This window comes from Aptenodytes patagonicus, chromosome 9 (assembly GCF_965638725.1).
Source record: "Aptenodytes patagonicus chromosome 9, bAptPat1.pri.cur, whole genome shotgun sequence".
Lineage (NCBI taxonomy): Eukaryota > Metazoa > Chordata > Aves > Sphenisciformes > Spheniscidae > Aptenodytes > Aptenodytes patagonicus.
In genome coordinates, this window is record NC_134957.1 from 1,348,117 (window position 1) to 1,372,910 (window position 24,794).

General features: G+C 44.7%; 1 protein-coding gene across 1 annotated transcript; it reads left to right on the forward strand.

Annotated features, from left to right (window-relative positions):
• Positions 1-8,670: 8,670 nt before the first annotated feature.
• Positions 8,671-24,365, forward strand: SLC6A14 (solute carrier family 6 member 14). Its single transcript, XM_076346881.1, has 14 exons — positions 8,671-8,757; positions 9,536-9,704; positions 11,477-11,608; positions 13,178-13,339; positions 14,647-14,782; positions 15,516-15,648; positions 17,493-17,633; positions 18,682-18,910; positions 18,995-19,120; positions 19,218-19,336; positions 20,550-20,649; positions 20,888-20,997; positions 22,002-22,169; positions 22,777-24,365. Exons 1-14 carry the CDS (start codon positions 8,710-8,712, stop codon positions 22,924-22,926), a joined length of 1,923 nt encoding a protein of 640 aa, XP_076202996.1. The 5' UTR covers positions 8,671-8,709; the 3' UTR covers positions 22,927-24,365.
• Positions 24,366-24,794: the final 429 nt, after the last annotated feature.

Here is a 24,794-nt window from a genome sequence, read left to right on the forward strand (position 1 = left end):
GGATCTCCTCCCCTCTAAAGGAAATTATCAGTTCTGGGATTCATGGGATCCAGTCCTTGTGTCCACTGCCATTCACATGTTTTCTGCTAAACAGGTGCTGCATAAAATACTTGAGCAACCCTGCCTCTGCTCTCCTCTTTGTAAAAAGAGTGTCAAAAGACCAATTTCTGTTAGAAAGGATTTCTGAGTCTAGTGATGGGAAGAGCTGTAGAAGAACTAGATAGTAGTAGGAAGAATAATAACACCTCTATCATTCGTATTCTTTTGAATGCCTTTTTTTTTTTTTTTTAAATTCTGAAGGTGTTTAGCTAAATAATTGTTGTTCTAGTGTCACTGTAACATTGTTTGCTTGGGGGCATGGTGAATTACTATATTGCAGTGGATATTAAGTATGAATCCTGCTTTTTCCTTTTAGACTTAAACTGTGTTATTGTAACAGGTGATTTTATGGTGTTATTACTTGATATGGGGTTGCTTTTGCTTACGTGAGAAGTCCCACTGACTTGGATGAGCTATTTCTGAGAGTAATTGCTAACCTGCAGGAATGGATATCACACAAAGGAAAGTGTTGATGGAGGTATTTCCCTTCCTAAGATGTCAGGCAGGGCTAACAGCCTGGCTTTTATCCTGTTGTGAAGGAGGACAATCACCAGGATAATTCTCTTAGAGATCATATAGCAGGACTGCATGTTAATATGTAAAATTACCTCAAGGAAAGGTGGACTGAGCTGAAAGGTCTTCTTTTTGCTGTGTGGTAGTCAATGCCTGTATTTCAAAGCCTTACTTTTAGTCAAAAGCTTCTCAAGAATATGCATTTATGTTATCTTCTCCGAAAAGCTGTTTGTGTGTAACTAGCAAGAAGGTATAGAACTAAAAAAACCCAAAACCCACCTTCCAGCATCTCCTGGCTTTGCTGAACTCCACAAATATTGGCACTTGTTACTGGGGAAGAATTTGAAAACTAAACTGCTAATGAGATTGATGAACTCAGTTCAGCATATTTGAAAATTAGTATTGCACTCATTCCTAGGCTTTATTTTACTCAATTAAATATGACTCCTTAGTTTCTACTGGCCACACCTCAGTAATATTTCCCAATAGACAAGTCATTATATTCTGACACCTATGTGCTCGTCGATCATTAAGTTCTGGTAATTGCATGCTCCCAGGTTTTAGTTCTCCTGTACTTTATCTCTTCCCTTTTATTAGTTGCATCTGTTGTTTTATCTTCCATGATATGATATCTGAGGTTTTGCATTTGCACAGTGTTTCCGTTGCTCAAAGACAAGTTGAACATGTTTGGAGCATGCCTCTAGGATGGTCAGGGAGGGGGCAGGTAGAGTAAGACCTGCCTGGTGCATCTTGGACAGGCTTGGATGTTTGTTTGGCACCAGGCTGCTTTGTCCAGGGAAAGCTGAGATGCTCTGGACCACATGTAGAAGCAGACCACGTGACCCGCCTAGTGGATGAGGGAAAGGCTGTGGATGTGGTCTACCTGGACTTCAGTAAGGCCTTTGACACCGTCTCCCACAGCATTCTCCTAGAGAAGCTGGCGGCTCACGGCTTAGACAGGTGGACTCTGCGCTGGGTCAAAAACTGGCTGGACGGCCGGGCCCAGACAGTTGTGGTGAATGGAGTTCCATCCAGTTGGCGGCCGGTCACGAGCGGTGTTCCCCAGGGCTCAGTTTTGGGGCTGGTCTTGTTTAATATCTTTATCAATGATCTGGATGAGGGGATCAAGTGCACCCTCAGTAACTTTGCAGACAACACCAAGTTGGGCGGGAGCGTTGATCTGCTCGAGGGTAGGAAGGCTCTGCAGAGGGACCTGGACAGGCTGGATCGATGGGCCGAGGGCAACTGTATGAGGTTCAACAAGGCCAAGTGCCGGGTCCTGCACTTCGGCCACAACAACCCCATGCAGCGCTACAGGCTTGGGGAAGAGTGGCTGGAAAGCTGCCTGGCAGAAAAGGACCTGGGGGTGCTGGTCGACAGCCGGCTGAACATGAGCCGGCAGTGTGCCCAGGCGGCCAAGAAGGCCAATGGCATCCTGGCCTGTATCAGAAATAGTGTGGCCAGCAGGAGTAGGGAAGTGATTGTGCCCCTGTACTCGGCCCTGGTGAGGCCGCACCTCGAATACTGTGTTCAGTTTTGGGCCCCTCACTACAAGAAGGACGTTGAGGTGCTGGAGCGTGTCCAGAGAAGGGCAACGAGGCTGGTGAAGGGTCTGGAGACCAAGTCTTATGAGGAGCGGCTGAGGGAACTGGGGTTGTTCAGCCTGGAGAAAAGGAGGCTGAGGGGAGACCTCATCGCTCTCTACAACTCCCTGACAGGAGGTTGTAGCGAGGTGGGGGTCGGTCTCTTCTCCCAAGTAACAAGCGATGGGACGAGAGGAAATGGCCTCAAGTTGCGCCAGGGGAGGTTTAGATTGGACATGAGGAAAAATTTCTTTACTGAAAGAGTGGTTAAACATTGGACCAGGCTTCCCAGGGAAGTGGTTGAGTCCCCATCCCTGGAGGTATTTAAAAGACATGTAGATGAGGCACTTAGGGACATGGTTTAGTGGGTGGTGGTGTTGGGTCGATGGCTGGACTCGATGATCTTAGAGGTCTCTTCCAACCTTAATGATTCTATGATTCTATAACTGGGGGAATTAGGAGCCCTGGGACGCAAATGCAGTTGTTCACTGCACTTTGGTAACTTTCATGGAAGTCAGTATTTCAGCAGAGATTTTCAGAGGTTTGCGCAGTTGATATAAACACCTAGCTGCTTCGAACACCTTAGTCCTTTTTTGGTTGCTTTGCGCCTTATTCTAGCTGGAGCTCTGTGTTTGAGAAGTATCATATATTTCCATATGCCAACTTTAGTAACATCTGACAAATCGACAAGTTCTCAGGGACTGAAGACAACCAGTGCTACAAGGAAGGCAGTGTTATCCTGGAAAAAGCTTTGGTCCAAGAGAGTGAAGGATTTGAGGAGCACGTTCCCTCTGACAATTCCTGAAGAGACTTGAGTATCTTCTCAGGTTCTCTACAATTAAAACTCAAAAATAATAAGACCAACTACCATAGATACAAAACTGACAATCTTGCAAATAGTCTTGAAAATACCTTGATTAACTTTGTGGATAGAGACTTGTGGCTACTTTTTGAGTGGCTGGGACAGTAAAATCTTCTTCCAGACTCAGTGGAGCTGTACTGTAGAGCCTTTCAGTTTTACTGGTATATTTGAGCGAGTTTATTTCTGCTTTATAATTTTTTCCCACATGCATATGTAAAACTTCCCCATCACTAACTTGATTAGTGTGTATTATGTTAACTGCAGGTTGCAGCCTGCTAAAAATGCCCGAAGGCAAATTTGCTTTCCATATAGTTTCAAGTCTCCGCCCTCAAATATAAAAAAGGAATTTTCCTAGGAGCATGACTTAGAAGGCTGGCACACTTTGCATTTACAGCACTTTTGCAACTGTTCTGTTGTGAGGAGATAAATGAGTGAGTGAGCTTTCAGCTGCCTCTTCTGGGTTATGATAGCAGACTGTCCACAGAGGCAAGTAGCTCAGCAGGAGTGACCTTGCTGCACTTCTCACCTCTGAGATGGCCACACAGATGAATCCAAAAGTGCTGAAGTTGGGGAAAAATCTGATCAAGCACCAATCACTGAGATTAGGCCAATACAGGTCTTTAATATGATTACATAATGCATAATAGAGTGTAAGTGCCTTTCCAAATATTGTGGAGGTTTCCCTTCAGACAATGCCACTCCTGCAAAATAAAAATATTTGATGGGAATCTGTCAATTTTGGTGAAACCTTTGGTGGAAAATATTTAGTATTACATTAGCAAACCAAACTCTTCAGGTATTACTGAAAACTTTCAATGGCCCCTTTCTAAGTTTCTGAATCAAAATTTCTTAGAATTTCCGCTCCATTAAACCTTTAATGAAAATGAACTCGTGGCTTGAGATCTGAATGGAGTAGATGCGTTCTTTCTGGTGGCCTGTTGAACAGCAGCAATGAACATCCCAGCTATGCACAAAGGGCACAAAACTCATAAAGAAGGAAAATGGATCCAGGAAGAAGGATGTATAAAAGATCACCTCCTTCTCCCATGAGCAAAATATCACCCCTCACTCTTGAAGGGATCAGCAGGGATGGAAGCAGAATCTGCTTCGTATCTCAGTGGTCTGAGATGCACAATCTGTTGGATGGGGGGCCATTAAAACTAGGCAAGCCAGTATTGGCACGAGGCCTCTTAAGTAATTGTTTTCCATTCTCTTTGTGTTTTGCTATAAACCCTGACAGTCTGCCTCCATAAGTAGCCCTCTGAAGCCGCAGATGGCTACTTCAGAAACAATTGCCTTTGTCTCTGTAATGTGCATTGCCTGTGCCCTTGACAATACCATCATCCATCCTGTCTTCTGAGCAGGAGGGCCACTTCTTGCTATGCGTTCCTTCTAGATACACTTCCACCTTGCTTACAGCTGGCACACAGTGAAATAATATATTTCTCACCAGATGGAGAACGCTGCCTTGCTTTCATGGGTTACTTGACCAATGATCAATTGTTTTTGTTTGTTTGTTTTGTTGGTGGTTTTTTTTGTTAAGCTAGTGGTAAAGGTTTGTTCTAGATCACCTGCAGTTCAGTTCACCACTAAGGAAACTGGCTCGCTCATTATCACTTGGTCTTTAAATCAAGGCTGATGCTTTCTTAAGCAGAAAGCGTTAATTTAAATGTGAACTGTAGGACTTGCTTCTGTTCACCTGTAGAGGAGAGGATAATTCCTGCTGCCACTCGAGCCAACAGCCTAAATTTTCTGCCTTGCTTCATCTGTCAGTCTATAGCAGTCCCTTCCGGCTTTCTGATCCTCTCTTCTAAAGAGTGCAATGTGGCTGTGGAGTTCTGGATGAGAGTAATTACATGCTGTTGAGGGATGGTTAGATGGTTTATGTCATCTTCCTCCAATCCTGAAGGCCAACATGGTGTGGTGGTTTTGTTTGGTTTGGGGTGGGTTGGTTGGTTGTTTTGGTTTGTTTTTTTTCCCCTGGTTGCATGTGTTACTGCCATTTAGTTACCTGATGGTTGTAACTGTAGGGAAGCTGCTGTCCTGATGCTGGAATAAAATGTGAGGAGGCTGTTTCTGTCAGCCAGCACATACAGCTATGTAGTCCCTCACTGCCATTTTTGGCTTTGTGGGAAGGTACCAGCACCCTTGTCATGGCCATCTAATGCACACTGGCACATGCCTTGTCGTTCCAAGGTGTGGAGCAGGTTCATAACACCACACTGGGTACCATGGGGCAAGTGTCACGTAGCTCCACTCACAGGCATACCAGAATGGCAGCTGTGTATAGTTTGATTCCTGTGGCAGGGATCTACACAGATAAAATGTATTGGTCTGTGGCAGCCAGGCCCAGCTCCATCAGCTTTTCATGCAGCATCCTTGTGTGCTGCTGGTGGGTTTGACTGTTAGCCTTGCAGAACACCAATAATTATTCCTGCACTTGGCTTTTGCTTATTTTGGGCTCTCAGCTGGGGCAGAGGTTATTCTGAACTACATGATTCATGTCTGGTAGGTGGACACTTCCATGTGCAGCTGCCGGTGCTGCTTGATCTTCTCTGGATGGGAGAAAACTGAATTTGCTTTGAGATTCACGACTGTTTTTCCAGGACTCGTGCATGTTACAGATGGCAAGGGTGCAGGCATCTCTTGCATTCACTCTTGCTCCTCTTCTGGATCACTTTATCCTAGAGAGGACTGCCTGCCTTGTAGACACACCAGTGATTTCCTTTTACTGTTTTAATGCCATGATTAGTGCTATTCTAAAGCCATTACTCCTATTTGCAGTGTGTGTTTTCTGGTCTTTAGCTCCTGCCAACTGGGAGTGGGAGAGGTAAATGAGCCTCAGCTTTGGCTGCTGAATCAGTTTTGAATGTGTGTGCCAGGTGCTGATATTAGTAAGCGCTGCTATTGCAGAAGATAATAGATTAAGAAACAGAACTTACTCATCGTATTCTTAAATAAGCACACCAAACACATCTACTTCATTGCCATAGCTGTGTTTGTGTTGGCTAAGGGCAATGCCCAACATCTGACACTAGCACTGGTGCAACCGAATGGAAAACATGGGTATCTCGCTGCTCCTAGGAAATGTCAGAATTGTTTGCTGTGCTGTCAACATGTTAAGGCTATCATTAATGGTCTTTTTATTCCTCTTTTTTTTTTTTTTTTTTTTTTTTTTTTTACTTTTCACCCTCCTCCCCCCAACCCCCCCACATACGATTAACAGAGTGTTCAGTAAGTGGAGTTCATAGTAATCCAGGGGTGCTTTCCAGAGAAAAAAGATTACTTAGATACCTCAGTTACGCTGCTGGTCAGGAGATGGGATATCTCATCTATGGCAGAGCCAAGCTGGCTTTCGTTTGCTGGTTGTTATCTCTGTATTTCTAGCTGAGACATTCCAGCGGTAACTGTCTCGCAGGGTGCTTGGCCGATGGGTGGCTATGCTAGCTGTGAGGAAGCAGCCTTCAGGGCTCAGCCTGATGGACTCAGCCTCTAGTGATTGCAAATCAAACTGCTGTGCTATTCAGCTGCATAGCTAAGACAGAGGCAAAATAAAGCCCTGCTTCAGGCACAATTCTCTCTTTAATGATACTCATCTCTCCACTGCTCACCACTGGAATTTTGACTGTGCTGTGATTTTTATTTTTCCTTTTTAAATACAGAAAATGCATTAGAAATTAAACTTTCATGTGGTCAGAAACAGAACGCATCCCAGGAGCGGTACCTCCAGTATAGTTTTACTTCTAGTCATCTTGAGTTACACAGAGAGAATGCCACAGTCAGTGACTCCGCAACGTTACAACATGCACTTAATCCTAATAAGGAGGGAGAGGCTGTGGCTAACAGGTTGTTTTTCATCTCATTTCATTTCTGAACAAGCTGATTGATAGCCAGTTCTGAATCGTGAATTTGGAAGAGAACTTGGTGCTTTTGTCAGGCCCAGCATTGTTTACAGGAACACTTTTGTTTCCCCCTGGGGAGATAGTGACCCACAGATACTGAAGTTACCCAGAATCCAAACCAAAACCATGCTATCTCATTTTATTTCAAATTCGTAACTCAGATCAGGATTGTCAAAAAGGTTAATTTAGTCTATGTACAACTCGGATAGGCTTTGGAAGAATATTGACTGATTTCTCAGTGTGTCCTCGGTGTGGGTGGGTTTTGTATTGTTTCATACAGAACTAGCCTGAAGGTTTGTGTTTGGCATTGTGGCTTGGTCATTTGAATCCAGAATTCCCAGGCAACTTGTGAGGGAGTGTTTTCCTCAATTACTTTTATTTATTCTCCCCAAAGCCTGTGTCCTGCCAGGACACTACACTTGTACTTACATTTTTTTCCAAAGACAGAGTATTCTGGCATCCTTCCAGCTTCTAAAATAGAAGTTTTCTAGAGAACCTGCTGCACAGGATGACGAAATACAATCTGATTTTACCTTCCTACCTTTCAGACGCTGCCACACAGGCTTCTCACTCCTGATATACCTCTTAGTCGTGGCTAGATCGAGCCATGCTGGGTAGCACTTTACTCAACAAAAAGTCCCGCTAATTGAGGACAGAAAGTGTGTTTGTCATGGTGTGGATCTGAGCGAGCCATGGAAAAGAGCAGTTAGAAATGGAGGAGAGCAATTAAGCAGCCAGTCAACCAGTGTCCCCTTCTGCCTGTACATGAAGGGTCCTTAGGGGGTGCCTGGGGAAGGTCACTTTGGTGGGTGAAGCAGGGGAGTGCTTCACAAAAGGTCCTTAAGTTGTTGCTCGTTAAATTCCTCCTCTGGAGATGGCTTTGCTTTTATGACCTGCCCTTTCTGTGCCTGTCATGTTTAGAAGCTGAAATTTCCATACTTTTTAACCCTCTTGTGCCCTTTGCTTTCGTGCGTCTCCTGAGCCTAGAGTCCAGCATGGAGCAGGTTAAGAAGGAGTCAGAGGCAGGTATGGGTGGAGACAGAACCATGAGCAGGGTCTCTGGGCGAGTGAATGTAGGTGAGGCAGGTGAGGTAGCTGGGCAGCGGCTCTGTGGGGAGGAATAGGGAGGTAGCAGGGTCAGCTGTTCAGGCAGGTGTGTGGTGCTCAGGAGAGGGTCAGTGTGTGATGGGGTGTTGGCAGCCCTGTAGGTAGAAGAAAAGGGGGTGGGTGTGTGGGTAGGTAGGTACCGGCAGAGGGAGAGGAAGGGCAAGGAGTGGGGGACATGTTAGAAGGGGAAGGTGGGGGTCAAAGAGGTGGGTAGGCAAGGATGCAAGGAGGGCTGAAGAGCCCGGGCTGAGGGAGTGAGCGAGCCCAGGCGGGTGCGTGGCAGGGGAAGTGGGTCGGGGTAAGGTGAGGAGGGGAGGGGAGGGGAGGGCGTGTGGAGGGCAGGGGGTGGTTAGGAGGGGAAGTGGGCAGGAGGCCGGGCAGGGTTAGGCAGGTGGGTGTTCCCAAGGAAGTGGGCGCGGGCCTGGAGGAGGGTCAGCGGGCGGGGAAGCGGGCACGGGGCTGGGGCGGGCGGCGAGGGGGTGCCCCGGGGGCGGGAGGTGCCGCATCCCCGGCGGCCCCGCCCGGGCCGCGGGGCAGCCCAGGGGCCGCGGTTCCCGGCAGGGAGGCGGGCGGGAGGCGGCTCGATAAAGGGCCGGACGCCGGCCGGCGCGGGCAGAGCGGAGCGACTCCGGCACCGGCGGCTATGGGGATGCTCAGCCTGCCCGGCTTCCTCTCCTGCGGGAAGAAGAAGGTGAGGGGGCCGGGGGGTGGCTGACCTCCCGGACAGGTGGGGTATGGGGACACCTGGGCAGGTATGGGGACACCTGGGCAGGTGGGATATTGGGGGTACCCGGGCACGTGGGGTAAGGGGGCACCTGGGCAGGTGTGGGAGAACACAGGCAGATGCGGGTGCATCTGAGCAGGTAGGGTATGAAGGTGCCCAGTAGGCATAGGGACACTTGGGCAAGTAGGGTGCAGGTACCTGGGCAGCTATGGGAGCACTGGGCAGGTGAGTTATGGTGCACCTGGCCAGGTATGAAATTATCTGAGCAGGTGAGATCCAGACAGGTATGGGAATATGGGGGCACTGGGCTAGGTAAAGAGGGATGAGCACCTGGGCAGGTATGGGGGCACTTGGGCAGGTGTGAAAGGCACTTGGACAGGTGTTTTTAAAGTGGGTATACAGGTATGTGCTGGCGTGAACATCTGAACAGGTATTGGGGGCATCTGGGCATGTGCAGGGGCAGAGTAGGGGAGACCCTGGAGGTGCTGCCCCCAGGAGCTGACAGCACAGGGGACTAAGGTAGGAGCAGGGCAAAATTGGCCATGAAGGTTGTTTGGGCTCTCTGGTGGGACCCTCTCTAACAGGTCCATGCTGTCCTGCCGGGGATCAGCTGGACTGGCAGCCCACCTGGCTCTGCCCACCGTGTTTAGCTGCCCTGCCCAGCGATGCCAAGGAGAAATGAGGATATGACTGCCCTGCTTGCCTATGGGGCGATCCTGAGCCTTCCCTCTTCTTCTCTTCCAAGGACTTCAGTTTGTCGAATGAAAAAGATGCCCATGCCAGTCACAGTGATGAGAACTTGGAGCGTGGCAACTGGTCAAACAAAGGCGACTACCTGCTCTCCATGGTGGGCTATGCTGTGGGCCTGGGCAACGTCTGGCGGTTTCCATATCTCACCTACCAGAATGGCGGAGGTACCTGTATTGAATGGCAGTGTTGGGTGGGCACACCTTGCTATCCCAAGAGAGAGGATGGCCAGCTCCAAGGGCCAGCCCTGAGGTTGGGCACGTTTTGTCAAAGCTGGATGTGAGCATTGCCCTGGGAAGTGGGATAGTGCCTGCTGATGGGAATGGGAAAAGGAGTAAGAGGCATCTCTGTGCTTTTTGGGTACCAGCTGAGCAGGGAAATAGTATTTAGTTTTAATTGCAAACTTCCACCTGAGAATTCCAGAACTCTTCTGATTTACTCAGGACCGACATTGCATCTTTTTGTCAATGTGCCAATATCCTCTACTTACCTAAATAGCTGTTCTCCCTCCACAGTGCTTACCTCCCTGATATGTTTATAGAGAGCAATTGAATCCCCTCTCAACCTTTGTTTTGCCAGGCAAACAAGCTAAGCTGGAATAATTACCTAAGCTCAATAATTATCCCCATCAGATACTTGGGAAGTGTGAGGCAGAGAGAGCCTCTACCTGCTTACACAATGCACTAGTGGCAAAGCCAAATAGAGGCACCAGTTTCCCTGGCTGCTATTCCAGAGCTTTGTCTACTTGCCAGGCAACCACTGGTAATTAAAGACAGCGTAAACGCCAAGTAACTGCAGAAGACTTACTGTATGTACTTATTTGCTCTGCCTGACAGTCACTGAAAGTCGAATTCTGGACTGTAAATGCAGCACAGCCCATACAGTTGCGCATGGAACACAAGGTGGCATTCTTGGTACAGAAGTTTTATTGGAGTGAGTTTGGCTGGGTTGCGTTACTTACAGTTTTGTTGAAGAAAATTGTAAAAACAAAATAAGTCATGACATTGGCCCTGCTACTTGATGCTTTTTTCTGATCTGCTGCAGCAGGAAGCTTTGCATTTAAAGCATATTTGTGCTGCTGCTTATATCCTGCTCTGTGCCCCTTGCCCACGATTGATAAAGACAACTGTTACATCCTTGTTTTGAAACACAGGAGTAATTCAGTTAATTCTGTGGGACTATTTACTTCCTTAAATTACAGCAGGTATTTGCAGTTCCTTGCAGAACTGGGTCCTCAACTGCTTTAAGTTCAATGAGAGTGAAGAGGACGATTTCTGCGGGGGTATCGGGTCGTGCTTAGGACACCTGTGTTCTCACTTGCCCTGTCTTCTGCATGCACACAAAGAAGTTCCAGTCCCTTTCACAGAACAGGGCTCTCATTGATATCAGGTTAATGTGCACTTTAAAATGGACTTGAACAAGAACCACGCAGAGATGCTGTTTGACACAGGAGTCAGCCAACCATAGAAAATAATTTTCATGCTTTGATGTCCAGTAGCTGTACAGGACAACTGCAAGTCACAGCCAAGTACATGAGGAATGGTTCTGTTCCTTTTTAAATTAAAAGCTGGAAGATGAAATAGAAAGCAGACAAAGCCAATGGTGTCTACAGCTGAGCAGTGTTCCTGCTTGTATGAGAGCAGTATGTCTTCGATAGGTTTTGTAAAATCCTTTCAATTCTATAAGAGAAGCCATCCCATGTAAATCACCAGTTCTCCTGGTAATCTGTGTCTTTTCATCACACATCCTATTTAGTCTTACAGAAAACAGGATTTGGAAACAAATCCCTCTATTCTGCAAAAAGCAAAAAACCCCACAGTGGGATATTTGAGGCGGGGGAAAAAGGGGAGTATAAAATGTGATAGAACTGTGGTGAATACTGAAAGATTCATTGTTTTCTGTGTGTGTGTTGTGGTTTTTTTTCCCCTCTCTCCCTCAGGTGCTTTTCTAATCCCGTACACCCTGATGTTGGCATTAGCTGGCTTGCCCTTATTTTTCATGGAATGTTCCCTTGGGCAGTTTGCCAGCCTAGGGCCAATTTCCATCTGGAGAATATTACCATTGTTTCAAGGTTGGTATTGTTATGTTTCCTTAATCTTTTTTATTCTAGTAATAAACAGATGTGAGTTAATGATTTCTTCACAAAGTTACTAATTCTGAGAAGCCGTTTTCTTCGTAGAGACTATTCCCAATGTTACAAGGTCAGTATTATGTTCCCAGGTAGATCTTCCTTATTATTCAATTAATAAACAGATGTGGATTAAAGATTTCCCCAGAAAGGTTGTCAATTATGAGAGGTTTTATCAATGATTCTCCTGGGGTCATGCAGCACACCACCCTAACTGCAGCCGTCCAGGCAGAAGAAAATCACTCTGTTTGCTGTTTGAGGGAAAACCTCAGTTAAACACCTGGCACTGTGTGCAACAGATTGAAAATAATTTTTAGAAGTTAACTTTATTGCTGTTTCTTCACACTTTACATCCTATGTAGCTTGCAAGGCAGTTCCATGTTGGATGGGTTAATTCTGTATTTGGCTGCCAGCGTTGGCACAGGCACGTGCATCTGACTGCTTTATGCAATGCTGTGCATGTATTCATCCAACTCGCTGCCTTGGGAGTCATCTGCTGGTGTGATTAAAATAGGCTCAACTCTGGCTTTGTAAGGTGAGGTGCCTCTTGTGATAAGAGAAACAGTTGCACTCTGTAGTGGTAGTTTGCCTATCTCTGTGAGGGTTTGAATTTCATAGGGAGATTTATGTGATTGGAAACAAATAACTATGTGCTTTACTCGCTCCTATCCATCCAGGTCCTGTACTGATGGGCGTAAAGGACTATGCAATTGGTCTTGTTTGTCCTCTTTATCTACCAGAGGAATTAATGTAGGAACAAGGAAGTTTCTTTCTGATGCAATAAGAATTTCACTTCCCACCTTCTACAGAAACAAAAGGGATTACAGTCTGGCTGGTTGCCTGAACGCTTACTCTTTTTGCCAGTCTCTGTTCTGCAGTGCGAACAACCTTTCACAAGTGCAGTGTATTTAACTTTAAAGCAAAAGTCTATAGACACAGCAAATCTTTTATGTGTCTGTGAAGATATAAACTTAGATATAGTCTCTAAGATGATTAGGACAGTTTGGCAGACTTTCCCAAACTTGCAGAACAAAGTTCATTTTAACAAAGGAGGAGAACAGTATTATTGGCACAGATTTATTGTTCTGTGTTGCTTCTCCTTTATTGGCAAAACTATACATTACAATGAGATCTTTAAAATTACTTGGTCAGTCCTGGTTTTTGTGTAGTTCCTTTTATTTTACTAAGCAATCAAGGCTTCCCACTGAACTGGGAGAGAACAAAATACTGAATTTCTCCTTTAGACTTGGACTTAGCGACTAGTCCAATTTTTCTGTGGGCCTGATTCATATGTGGTTTTGACAGAGTTTGAGATGGTCAGTTTGGATCATAACTCTCATTTCATGGCTTTACCCTTTCTCTGGTTGGTTGCTGTTAAAAAGTATTTTAAACAAAGAACAACCTCAACTTCTTCCCAAGTAGCCTTTTAAAAGTCAAGTGAAGGCTATTCACTTTTTTTTTTTCCAACCCAAGTTTGGGGTAGTTAAGACATTGTGTCTTTCTCTTTCCTAGGAGTGGGCATCACGATGGTCATCATCTCAACATTTGTGTCGATCTACTACAACGTTATCATTGCTTACGCACTCTACTACTTATTTGCCTCATTTCAAAAAGTGCTACCGTGGTCAGATTGCTTTTCCTGGGCAGATGAGTTCTGCAGCAAAATACGATTAGGTACCGTACTTAACAGATAGGGCTTAATATTACTGTCTTGGGTACTTGTACTTCGTACTGTTTTCTGGGAGAAATTACAGGAGCAAGACAGCTACCCGTGGCTTGAAAAGTCCTTCCTGGAGTTTTGTCTCTGAACACAGGGGACTGATGGTTGTCTGCTTCCCTGCCACCAGTTCTGGGTGCTTGGGAAATCTAGAGGAAGCTGGGCTGAAACCTCCTTGTTGGATCCTTTTTATTCTCCTTTAAATCTAAGGTTTCTTCTAGCACATACAGTCCCCAGAAATACTGCATTTCCATTTTATCAGGCTTCATGGCAAAGCAAATACCTTCCTTACCTGAAGGAAGAGTATTGCTGTAGCTTTTATCGGCGGTTCTTTCATTACCCCTTGCCTCCCCTGTGGCTATGGTAATCATGAGCACCAGTGAGGCACTGGTTTCACACTTTATTAACTCTCTAGAACATATCTCCACGCTATTGTTCTTGATGTTTGGTGACACATGTACGACCAAACACTTGTTATCTCACCAGTTTCCGTATCAGACCAGTTTAAGGCAAAGGTGAAGTTGGTGAGATAATTAGTAGTTAGTAGCTGGAAATGTGTTGCCAAGTGTTAATGTAATTGTAACTCTCAACCATATATCTGAAAATCTCTTCTAAGGTTCATAGGTTTTATAAAATGAAGTTGAGGTGCTTTATTTAACAAAAAGTTGACGCTTGCTTATGGGCTAAACAAAAATATTTTAGCTCAAAATTTGTAAGTGCGGGAGGAGTACAAAACTGAACTGAAGAAGCTGTCCTGAAATAGGCTTCAACAAGACTTTTCCAGTAAATGCTGATATAGTGTTCTTTACTGTATGTTCTGTAAAAAGTATCCCAACGCAAACAAAACTAAACAGTGCCCACCCCTGCACCGCCCCCCGCTAAGGAAAATGTTTAAAGAGCTCTAGTAAGCCCTCTGCCATGCTAAGATGAAGTTGCTAGAGGATGATCTGTGTGTAACCTTGGTTTGGGACAAAGGTTTTCATAGAATAACCAAGGCTACATTCTTAACTATCCTCAGTTCTGATTTTTGCAAGTATTCCTTACGATAAGTGAAAGGTAGAGCTGAGCACACCAGATTCTTGGTCTTTTGATTTACAAAGTAAAAGTCACAGCTGCAAGTGATAGTTCAGATTTGTATCTAGATATTGTTAGCAGGCAAACTGAAGCTGTAACTGTTTAGAAAATGCATTTGCTGTAACAGTCTGATTTTTATAATAGTCATCACTGTGTTAACAATCCCTTTTTCTTGCTTGCTTTCTTTCAGTAAGCGACTGCAATGCAACCTTACATGGAGAAATCATTCATGCAAACTACTCGTTCATCACAAGCAACAACCTCACATGTATGAATGGCACTGTGCACTACAAACCAGTGCAATTTCCCAGTGAGCAATACTGGAAGTAAGTAAATATTTTAAAGAAATTGCTAAAAATGCATTTATTATGCATTGTGGTTTTGAATGTATCTTCTATTTTTTGTCTTACCTTGCTGTCCAGAAACAATCTAGTCAAGGGGGGTGGGCATGCAAATCTGTGCAGAGAGGACTTAAAATTTAATTGATGAGTCTGGGCCCTTTAAAAAATAAAAAAATTAGAAGCAAAAGAGTCAACCTGTAGCAAACTGAAAAATACTCCAGCTTAAAGTCCCCCTCTTCTCTGGAGTCCTGGTAGGGACTACTTAGCATCTTTATGTATAGCATATACTTTTTTTAGGAGTTACTGTGCAAAATATATTCACCTTATTCTGAATCTGGGCCTGTTGTGAAATTGCCATTTCTTTAGCCACGTGGTTTCAACTTGCCTCATGTTCCTTGGGTTTCTGGGAACTAATTCTTCTTATGGACTCTTTTCTTGCTATCAGAATTTCATGGTGAACAAGAAAGAGCTGAGGTAGGCCTGATGGGAGCTGTATAGAGAGCTGAGGGCTGGTAGACTTTAAAAAGAGGGGAAAAAAGCAGTTAAATATTCAGTTTTTCCATGCAAATCATGCAATTCTAACTGCACGCTCATGGAATCGGCTGCAGGGCCTTGTAATATCTGCAGAAACAAGCTCACTTTCCTCCAAGAAGTGGCTGAAGAGGAGGAGTGTGTGCTGCTGTCGCCCTCTTCTCATTGCAGCGTTTTGTGCTTTCAGTAAAGTGGCTCTCCAGCGCTCCAGTGGGTTGGATGAGACTGGTCACATCGTGTGGTACCTGGCTCTCTGCCTCCTGCTGTCCTGGATGATTGTTGGAGCTGCACTGTTTAAAGGAATAAAATCTTCTGGAAAGGTAAGTTAGGAAGGGCAACTAGCAGACTTTTGGCCTGATCTGCCCTTCCAATGTCAGTTGGACTCAGGGAAGGTTAGCACAAGGCAGGATGCAGTCCGAACTCACTACCCTCTGCTGGACTCAGCATTAGACTTTCTTTCTGTTCCTTGGCTTCATAACTGTTACATAAAATATGAGTAAGGTGCTGATTACACAGCAATTACTTAACACATGGGTCTCTTAGCTCCATCAGGGCTGCCATGTATTTGGGGATCTTGCTGTCATGCGGGTGATTCCAGCTGAGTTTTGGCAGTCACCTGGCCTGTTATGACAGACATGTGCCTGTGACCGCACATGTGCGCACACACCCTGGGAACACCTGGTAATTATTTGCACCTCCAGACTAGTTGAGGTGTTTGGACAATACAGGTCGAGTCCTGTGAACAGATGTGCATGTGCAGGTTCTTACCAGATTGTGAAATGTTGTTGGTACTTAAGATTTCAAGCTGCTTTTAGGGACTAGGTCTATAGGTGCTTGTTTTCAGACTCTGGCTCTGCTGAGCTCCCATTTCCATGTGCTGGAGCACGGCTGCCTGGAGTTTTCCTTGGGCTAGGTTGGCTCCTAGCCAAGTTGCTTCAGGCAGGCTGAATTTCATTCTTTCCTGCCTGAGGCCCTTTTCCTGGTTCAGTTTCTTCCTCCCCATACTCCTTTCTTACCTCCATGTTGCATGTCTATTGCTTACTTCTTCAGTCTCTGTTGCCTTCATTCTTTCTCTCACTCCTGCACTGTGTGGTGTAGGTTTTTTTTTTTTTTTTTTCCTTTCGATTCCTTCTGTTATTGTGCCTTTCCATGGTTCCTCACTGCCTGTCTTCCTCTCCTCAGTCTGATGTCTCCTGCTATTCTGCTTTCTATTTGGAGCTTCCTGCCCTCCGTCTCAGCACTTCAGGGTGGAGTATCTATGCTTTCCCAGCCACAGTTGTTCTGCCTCATGGCTCCTCTTAAACTCACATCCTTTGGGTTCCTGGCAATTGGCTCTTCCTGTTGTCACTTCTCTTCTGGCATGAAGGTAAGCCTCTTTGAGGAGTAAGGTAAGACTCAGAAGAATCTTGCTGGGCAGGAACAAGGCAAAGAGGAAGAGCAGAGAGAATTGACTATTCCGGGCAAATATGAAGGAGGTCTTCAGAAATGGCAGACTCGCCATATGATGGCGCAATGCTATGGCTTGGCGTAACCAGCAGTACCAGGTCAATTATCTGTCTGCGTAACACTGAAACTAAGACTCAAGAAACAAGAGTATTGTTGAATGTAGCCTGCATGATAATAGCACTGCTTAGCCCTATTTCTAGCCTGGATCCCATCACGCTAGAAATTGTGTAAACAAACAACAAAAAAGATCTGTGTCCAAGAGAACCTGAAGGTCCTTGTTCCCAGTAAAGTAAAGAAAGCTTCCAGCATGGTGCTTCCCCCCACCACAATCTCAGCAGGAGATAATTCCATCCTGGTCACCTAATTTTGACTGGCTTTCAGTTTGCATTTGCTAGAAGCATTGCCTAGCAAGAGACCTCTGGGGTAGTTGAGTCCAGGCCTTGCTACAGCAGTAAATCATGTCAGAAAACACATTTCTGAAACTAGTCAAGTGCTGTCTGAAAAGTGGATATGTGGCTTGGGCCTTCTGCTTCTGCTGGAATGCAGCTCCAGAACTGGCTAAGCCAGATGGTTTAGTGCTTGGCGTGCATTCACTTCCCCGATTGCCTGTTTTTCATTTGTATCAGCAGACCTTAGCTTAAAACCTGGCCATTCCTCCTGGATGGAGGTTTGTGCATCTCCTCACTTCTAATGTGTGTCCCTGCGCTTCTTTCTGCAGGTCGTCTACTTTACCGCACTCTTCCCGTATGTCATCCTGCTCATCTTGCTGGTGCGAGGTGCCACCCTGGAAGGTGCTCTGGATGGCATCGAATACTATATTGGGAGACAGTCCAACATCACCAAGCTGATGGAGGCAGAGGTGAGAGGTAGTGTCAGCCCCGGAAGCATGATGCGCTTCTGTCGTCCTATGGGCTTGTAACTTACAGAGCAACTTCTTTTTTATCCAGTCAGGTGCTTCTTCGTGTCCTGCCCTGCATTTTGTATCTGCAGCTGGGTTCTGTTTTTTTCAGCAACCCCCAGCTCTATCGGAAGTCCAAGCCCCTATTCTAGCTACTCTCAATCGAAAAAACAGCCACCCTCTACCCCTCCCTGCCACACCCGACAGTGACGACAACTGCAGTATTGCCTCTGAGCAGCTCTCGGGGGTCATGCTGGAGTTTCATCTTAGCAAGGCCTGCCGAGAAAGTTCTTGCTGTGGGATCAAGTGTTGCTCTCACATGTGTCCCACTTCCTTTGGTTGCTGATAACGTCAAGAGACTTTATCAGAAGGTTGGAGGGACCACTGAATTTGAAATGCAGGCTGTGCCTTGCCCAGGAAATTAGCTTGGGAAATTAGGTGGACTGAGAAGGGCACCTTGTGCAAAGGAAGCCTGGATTTTTTTGTTCTGGCTCATGCCAACATTAGTTCAGTTTTCAAAAGCAGACATTATGTGTGATACTTATTTGTGGTATTTTATGTGAGCATTTGGTGCTGAGGGGCTGCAGCAGAGGCAGAAGTGGTTTGTCTGGGTAACGGTGTAAGGAGCACAAGTGGGAGAGCACATGGAAGTTCTCACTCCTGCAACCTGGTCCTGGTTTTCCTTATTTGTTGGCACTGTGTCAAGATTCATATCTCGACAACCCACATATGTGAATGAATTTAATCTCTTTTTCAGGGTTAGCCCAGTAAGATTTAATATTTGGCAACATGTTCAGGATGTGACCTTTGGAAATCATAGAAGACATTGTTTGTGCTTAAGACTGCAAGGTCACCAGTGTGCTATATCCCACCTACTCTAAAATTCACATGAAATAGATATTCAGGCTAAATGTAGAAAAACCCTGGAGCTTCAACAGAGGGCAGACTTAAATGTTTATGATATGTACTGTAAGTAATACAGTAATTCCCATGTTCTTATTTCCGGTAGGTTTGGAAAGATGCAGCCACCCAGATATTCTACTCCCTGTCCGTGGCATGGGGTGGGCTTGTTGCTTTGTCTTCGTATAATAAGTTCCACAACAACTGCTACTCGGATGCTATTTTTGTTTGTGTAATCAACTGTGTCACCAGCGTATTTGCTGGGTTTGCAATATTCTCCATCTTGGGACATATGGCATTCGTGTCCGAGAGACCCGTCTCGGAGGTCGTGGACTCAGGTAGGCTGATCATGGCACTGTCGGTATCGGCACTTGCTTTGACCAAGGCATGACAATAACCTCCTTCCTTCCACTACTTTCCAGGATTTGATCTGGCATTTGTAGCCTACCCAGAGGCTCTCTCCAAGTTACCAGTTTCTCCTCTGTGGTCCTTCTTGTTTTTCTTCATGCTCCTGCTCTTGGGCCTTGACTCTCAGTTTGCCACCATAGGTGAGTGGGGTTTTAAGTAACCCATGGCTTTTCGAATGACCATTACCTTTCTTAATTGTGCTACCTCTGCTCAAAACCCACACTTCTTCCTTTGCAGAAACACTTACAACTACCATACAAGATATATATCCTGAAGTGATGAAAAAGTTAAGAATCCCTATGACCCTGGGTGTGTGCATATTGCTCTTCTTTCTCGGTCTTATCTGTGTTACTCAGGTAAGACATTAAATTCGTTTGTGGCAGTGGGTTTAGTGATGCTGCAAGTGATGAACTCAAGTCAGAATATCCTTTCCAACTGTTCCTGTTTGCATGGATCAATCTGAGAGATTCTTGAATTCTGCCAGTGTGCCTGGACATGCAAATAAGAAATTCCCAGAGGGAAGCTTGAAGAACCTAAGGTTTTCTGTGATTACTGAACTGAGATGTGCTTTTAAATAGAAGGCCTGTACAGAGCCTGTGAACCATCAACCTGATTTACTGCTCCTCAGTTCAGGAGGTTATTTGTGTAATCTTAAGCATACGCATACAGTGTGTGTGCAGCACTGTGGGTACCGCTAATAGATGCCGATGGGATCTTTTTGTTCAGAACTGACTACCAAACAGGACAGGATTTGAGAAATGGCCTATTCATGTCATAAAAACCTATTAGCTCACAAGCATCTGTAGATTGCATGGCTACTTCTCCTGAAAATAAATATATATATACACCTATATAGATATGCACACACATAAAAGGAATTTTCAGTACACTTTGTACAGTGTCTTGGAGCAATTGCTTTCAAGGATATAAAGGTTCATTGCAATGACTCCATCTAGAAATGCAGATTTATGTATGTAATTAGACTGAGAATGTGAAGAAGATAATTGTTGTGAATAAGACAGTTGTATGGTCAAGCAAAGCCCATAAGTTATGAAACAAGATGGCAAGGAAACTTGCGAAGGACATACTACGCAAGAGTGCGAAATGGCTTAAAGTTTGTTTCCTGCTATTGCATGCTGGTGTTTAAAGCTGTGTTTAATCCACATGGAAAACTTGTGGGTGTAGGAGTATACAAGCCTACCAGAACTGATAACTGGTATAGCTGTTGCTGTCACTCAGTATTAAAACTTCAGCACCAGCTTTAATACAGTAAATTCCAAATTTACATTTTGCTCTCAGCTGTCTATATATACTTTGCATATACATATCTCTTGTTATTAATATACAGATCTACAGCATTTTGTCAGATGTGCCTTTCAACCTGACATAGAGATATTTAAACAAAATAATGTTCACAAATGAGTACTTAACCTAGAGAACTGGGAATTTAAAAAATCAGACTGGTGATTAGTTAAACTGGCTTGAGCAACACAACTTATTTTATTTGCATAAAGATGTTACAGGGTACTGGGACTAGGTACATTTTTACCTCTATTGTTTGTTCTACAGGCAGGAATTTACTGGGTTAACCTAATAGATCACTTCTGTGCTGGATGGGGAATCCTTATTGCAGCAGTCCTGGAGATAATAGGCATCATCTACATTTATGGTAAATTATTTGCACTGAAAGTCCATGATTTGACTATGCAGTCCCAGACACAGTGTGTACTAAACATTAATTACCGCAATAAGGCATTTATAACTTAGCTGGCTGAAAAGCTTTAATGGTTACCACAGAACTGGAGAAACTGACCTTGACTGTTGCCTTTCTCCTATCCCTTTTGAGTAACCATACCTGCAAGGGAGGCACCTGCTTTACAATGCACCCTACGATTGTCTTTCAACAGGAGGAAACAGGTTCATTGAAGACATTGAAATGATGATTGGAAAGAAGAGCCGTGTATTCTGGCTGTGGTGGAGAATGTGCTGGTTTTTCATTACTCCTGTGCTGTTAATGGTGAGTGTAGATGACTGGATTGTGTTAGTGTGACCGAACTTTAGTAATTGGGTATCGAAGAGGTTTCCACATGAAGATTCAGGGCTGAATGCCCAGGCCCTATGTATAAGGACAGGGTATGGCTGTGCCAGTGAAGCAAACTACGTGCTATCTGGGCTTTCCAATACATACCGCTCCTCCTTGGGTCCTCTCCAGGAGAGGCTGGACCTTCAGATCAGTTGCTAGTGAGCTGGGTCTATGCTCCGAGGAGTAATACAGAGCAACCAGATTGTCCATCTTAGCAGCTGGATTATCTTCATTTCAGACTGAGAAAATGTTTTGAATACCTAGAATTTTCCTCTTTGAGGGAAATTCCGTTTTCGGGACAGATCCCTGGCTTGGTTTTGCTCTCTGGATGTCCAGCTGTTCCCCTGCCTGAGACTCCTGTTATGTGTGTCTCAGTTTTTCATTACTCCTCTACTTCTAATTGTGAGTGTAGATGGTTGGATTATGTTACTATGAGAGAATTTATTAAGATCTCAAATCCGGGAGCAGTGGCAAGTCACTCTGGCCAGCACATTACCTTTAATCTGTCCAGATTAAATCTGGACAACAGTTTAGAAAATGCTGCTCCTGAAATATCTTATTCTGCAGCAATATTTGCCAACAGTTAATCTTAAATTCTTTCCCATATTCCTGTAAATAAAGAAACATGGGAACATATAAAACATACAGAGAAAGGTACTGGGCTCATCCAGCAACGTATATATTCTCCAACATAAGATTTCAACAGAACCCAGAGATCAAGTTCTGTTTAAACACAGATGTACTTAAAGTGTTAGGGTGCATATCAGTGTCGTCCTTCAGTCTTACTGCTTGACCATGACTGAACACCAAATACTGCACAACTGTTCTTGCAGTCAGAAAGCTAGCCCTTTTGTTAACCAACTTGGAAATACAGTGCAAGTTCAAGTTAGCTGGAAGTCTGCTTTTCTCTCTTAATTTTTTTTGCCATTTTTTTATAGGCAATTTTGGTCTGGTCTTTGATCACGTTTTCACCTCCCACTTATGGCTCAGTGTCATATCCAGCCTGGGGAACTGCTGTTGGCTGGTGCATGATTATCTTCTGCGTCATCTGGATTCCCATTGTTGCTATTCTAAAAATAGTTAAAGCTGAAGGAAACCTTTGTCAGGTAAGGGCACAAAAAAGCTGCCATAGCCTCAAATCTTGCTTTCCTTGGCATTATCAGGAACGCCTGTGCTTTCTTCTCAAAAACATGCTCAGTTCTTTGAGGTGTTCGGTAATGGGATTTTTAGACCAAAACACACCTCTTGTAGTTGCATCAGAGGCAAATTTACCCTACTGTGTTCTGATAAGAAGGTGGAGTCTAATTCTCTGGGAGTGCACCCACACATTCAAGAGTGATTTTCATGGTTTCTGTTTGTTATTCCAGCTGCTTTAAATTCTCTGAAGAATTTCTATCACTTTCTATCCCCATACCATTTTCTGGAGTTTTGCCTCCCATTCCTCACAGAAACAAGCAAGTGCAAGACCTGAGGTATGCTCTTCTTGCCAAGCTTTGCCAAAGAGTCCTGTTGGTCACAGCTTTGCCTGCTTGTTTGACTTCAGTGTCCAGAATCCACTGAATCCAAAGACATTTGGAATGATTTTAAAAAACGTTGGTGATTTGTTTGCCATTTGTTGAGTTGCAGGGCATATCTGGAGTTACAGCTTTACTGAACTTTAAAAATAGCCCAGACTAAGGTAGACATCAAATGCCTCTTGTTTTTTCTTTCCAGCGCATTGTAAGCTGCTGCAGGCCCACTGCAAACTGGGGTCCCTACCTGGAATGTCACCGAGGAGAAAGATACAGCCATATTGTAGATCCCAAAAAGGAAAAGGAACACGAGATTCCTACTGTGGCTGGCTTTGTATACACTCAACAATGAGATGGCCATTTGGATGACTTTTTTTTTAACATATGTGTGGTTTTTAATTTACTTATTGGAAAGTGACAATGCAAAACAACAATGACAAAAAGCAAATCAACCCTCTGCCCTTCAAAACCCAGCCCCCAAATGAAAGTGAGCCATATTATTTATTTTTAATGCTGTATGTTTGGGGAGGAACAGGTAAGTTAGGCACTGACATCTTCCCAGATATTTAGGTTGAGAGGGCAGGAAAATGCATTGCAGGCTCCCCAGGCTGATGGACTGGGCATGCTTAACCCCATCCAACCAGTATCCAGCTGGACTGCAGATACGGGTGTGGAAGAGAACAAAGACACATTCTGGTGCTCCCCAGCTACATCAAATTTGAGCCAAAAGGTGCTGTGCTTGCATGCCCCGATGTGCTGCAGGCAGTTACTACCTTCTGCTGTGCTTTGCCATCCACAGTGGTGTGCGTTTGGCAGAGAGGTGAATGGGTGTGCTGGTGCCTGGCACTGTAGCTCAGGGAACAGGAATAATTTTCCTCTGTCTAAGCCTTGCTCAGTGCTGTAAGGCTGCTCAGGATTTGATGTTGACTACAGTGTGTGTGTTGTCTGTGCATCTAAATATTGAGTGGCAAAAAATTCCTGTCACAGGAAATAAGGCCTTAACATGGTGAAAAGCAGGCTTCTTTCTGTTTCTCATTATTCCCCTTGGGATCCCCAAAGAGCCATCTTTTGTGTCATGCCCCATGCTCAGCATTCATCTGTCTATATAATTAAAAAATGCCGCGTTTCCATATTCTGTCATTAGGCTCTGCAGAGTGAAATAGTAACCATTGATTTCTGGCACGTCTGCTCTCCTACACTCACCAAGGCTTTACCTATCAGTTTGTTTTCTACGTCTTTCACTCAGGCTTGGGTTTTCCCTTCCAAAGGAGACTCAAAGTGCTTTTTAAAGATTCAAACAGTGTTATCAGTGTTGTGGTAGAGCCAAAAGAAGCAGAACTTTACCCCAAGCAAAGGTCAGAACTGCCTTGTAGTGCTGTTACTCCAAAATTTGCTGAAATCATGAGATTATTGAAAAGTTAGGAAATTTGTAATGCATTTGGGAACACAGACTTATGCTTCTACCTAGGCAGGAGGGGGTTAGGTTAAGAGAACCTGACTTCACTCATAATACAAGCGAATTCCTCATAGAAGAAAAAAGACCTATGAATTGAATGAATACATTTTGTGTGCTGAGGAACGTCTCTTACTGTGATAATGGTTCCTTGGGAACAATGCAGCAGGGTTTCTGGCTGCCACTTCTTCTCAGGGCTTTGTCACTGTTTCTGGACATGAAGGAGTGTGGATAGTGGCTTGTTGCCCAAGCTGCACACCTTGGTGTATGTTTTATACTGGTGTTTTTGTGACAAATCAACCCTTTATGGTAAATAAAATATGATTTTCTGTTTTTAATGGTTTTGGAGCTGGAAAATGAGATTTCAGCCTTTTGTATGGAGTTGGGGGGAGGCAGTTGGTAGGAAGTACCACCAACTCTTCTATGATCCTAAGCCTTTGGGAGGTTGAACTGGAAAGATTCAACCTCCAGGAAGACTTTTCTTATAGAAGTTAGGATCTAGTGCAATAGCCCTGTTTTGGAGTGGGCTCAGAAAATACAGAAAGTAATTGAGTGGGAATTTATAAAAAGGACTGCGGCATTAGAGCCTGTAACAGAAGCTGGTGAAGAGGACCCCTTTCCTGCACTCCAGCTGCTCTAGGGTCATGGTCTAGCCAGAAACCAGCAGAAAACAGTGCTGTCGCTGGCCCTGATGTGTGGAGAGGCTGGGAGCGGGAGGGAGGCTGAGCTGCAAAGCTGTGGTGCTCATCCCGCAGTGCACCATCCAT

Bases quoted from the DNA above. Each gene is read 5' to 3' on its own strand.
- SLC6A14 (XM_076346881.1), top strand. From the start codon at position 8,710: ATGGGGATGCTCAGCCTGCCCGGCTTCCTCTCCTGCGGGAAGAAGAAG. The intron at 8,758-9,535 runs GTGAGGGGGCCG...TTCTCTTCCAAG, and splicing joins TCTCCTGCGGGAAGAAGAAG to GACTTCAGTTTGTCGAATGA. The intron at 17,634-18,681 runs GTGAGAGGTAGT...TATTTCCGGTAG, and splicing joins CCAAGCTGATGGAGGCAGAG to GTTTGGAAAGATGCAGCCAC.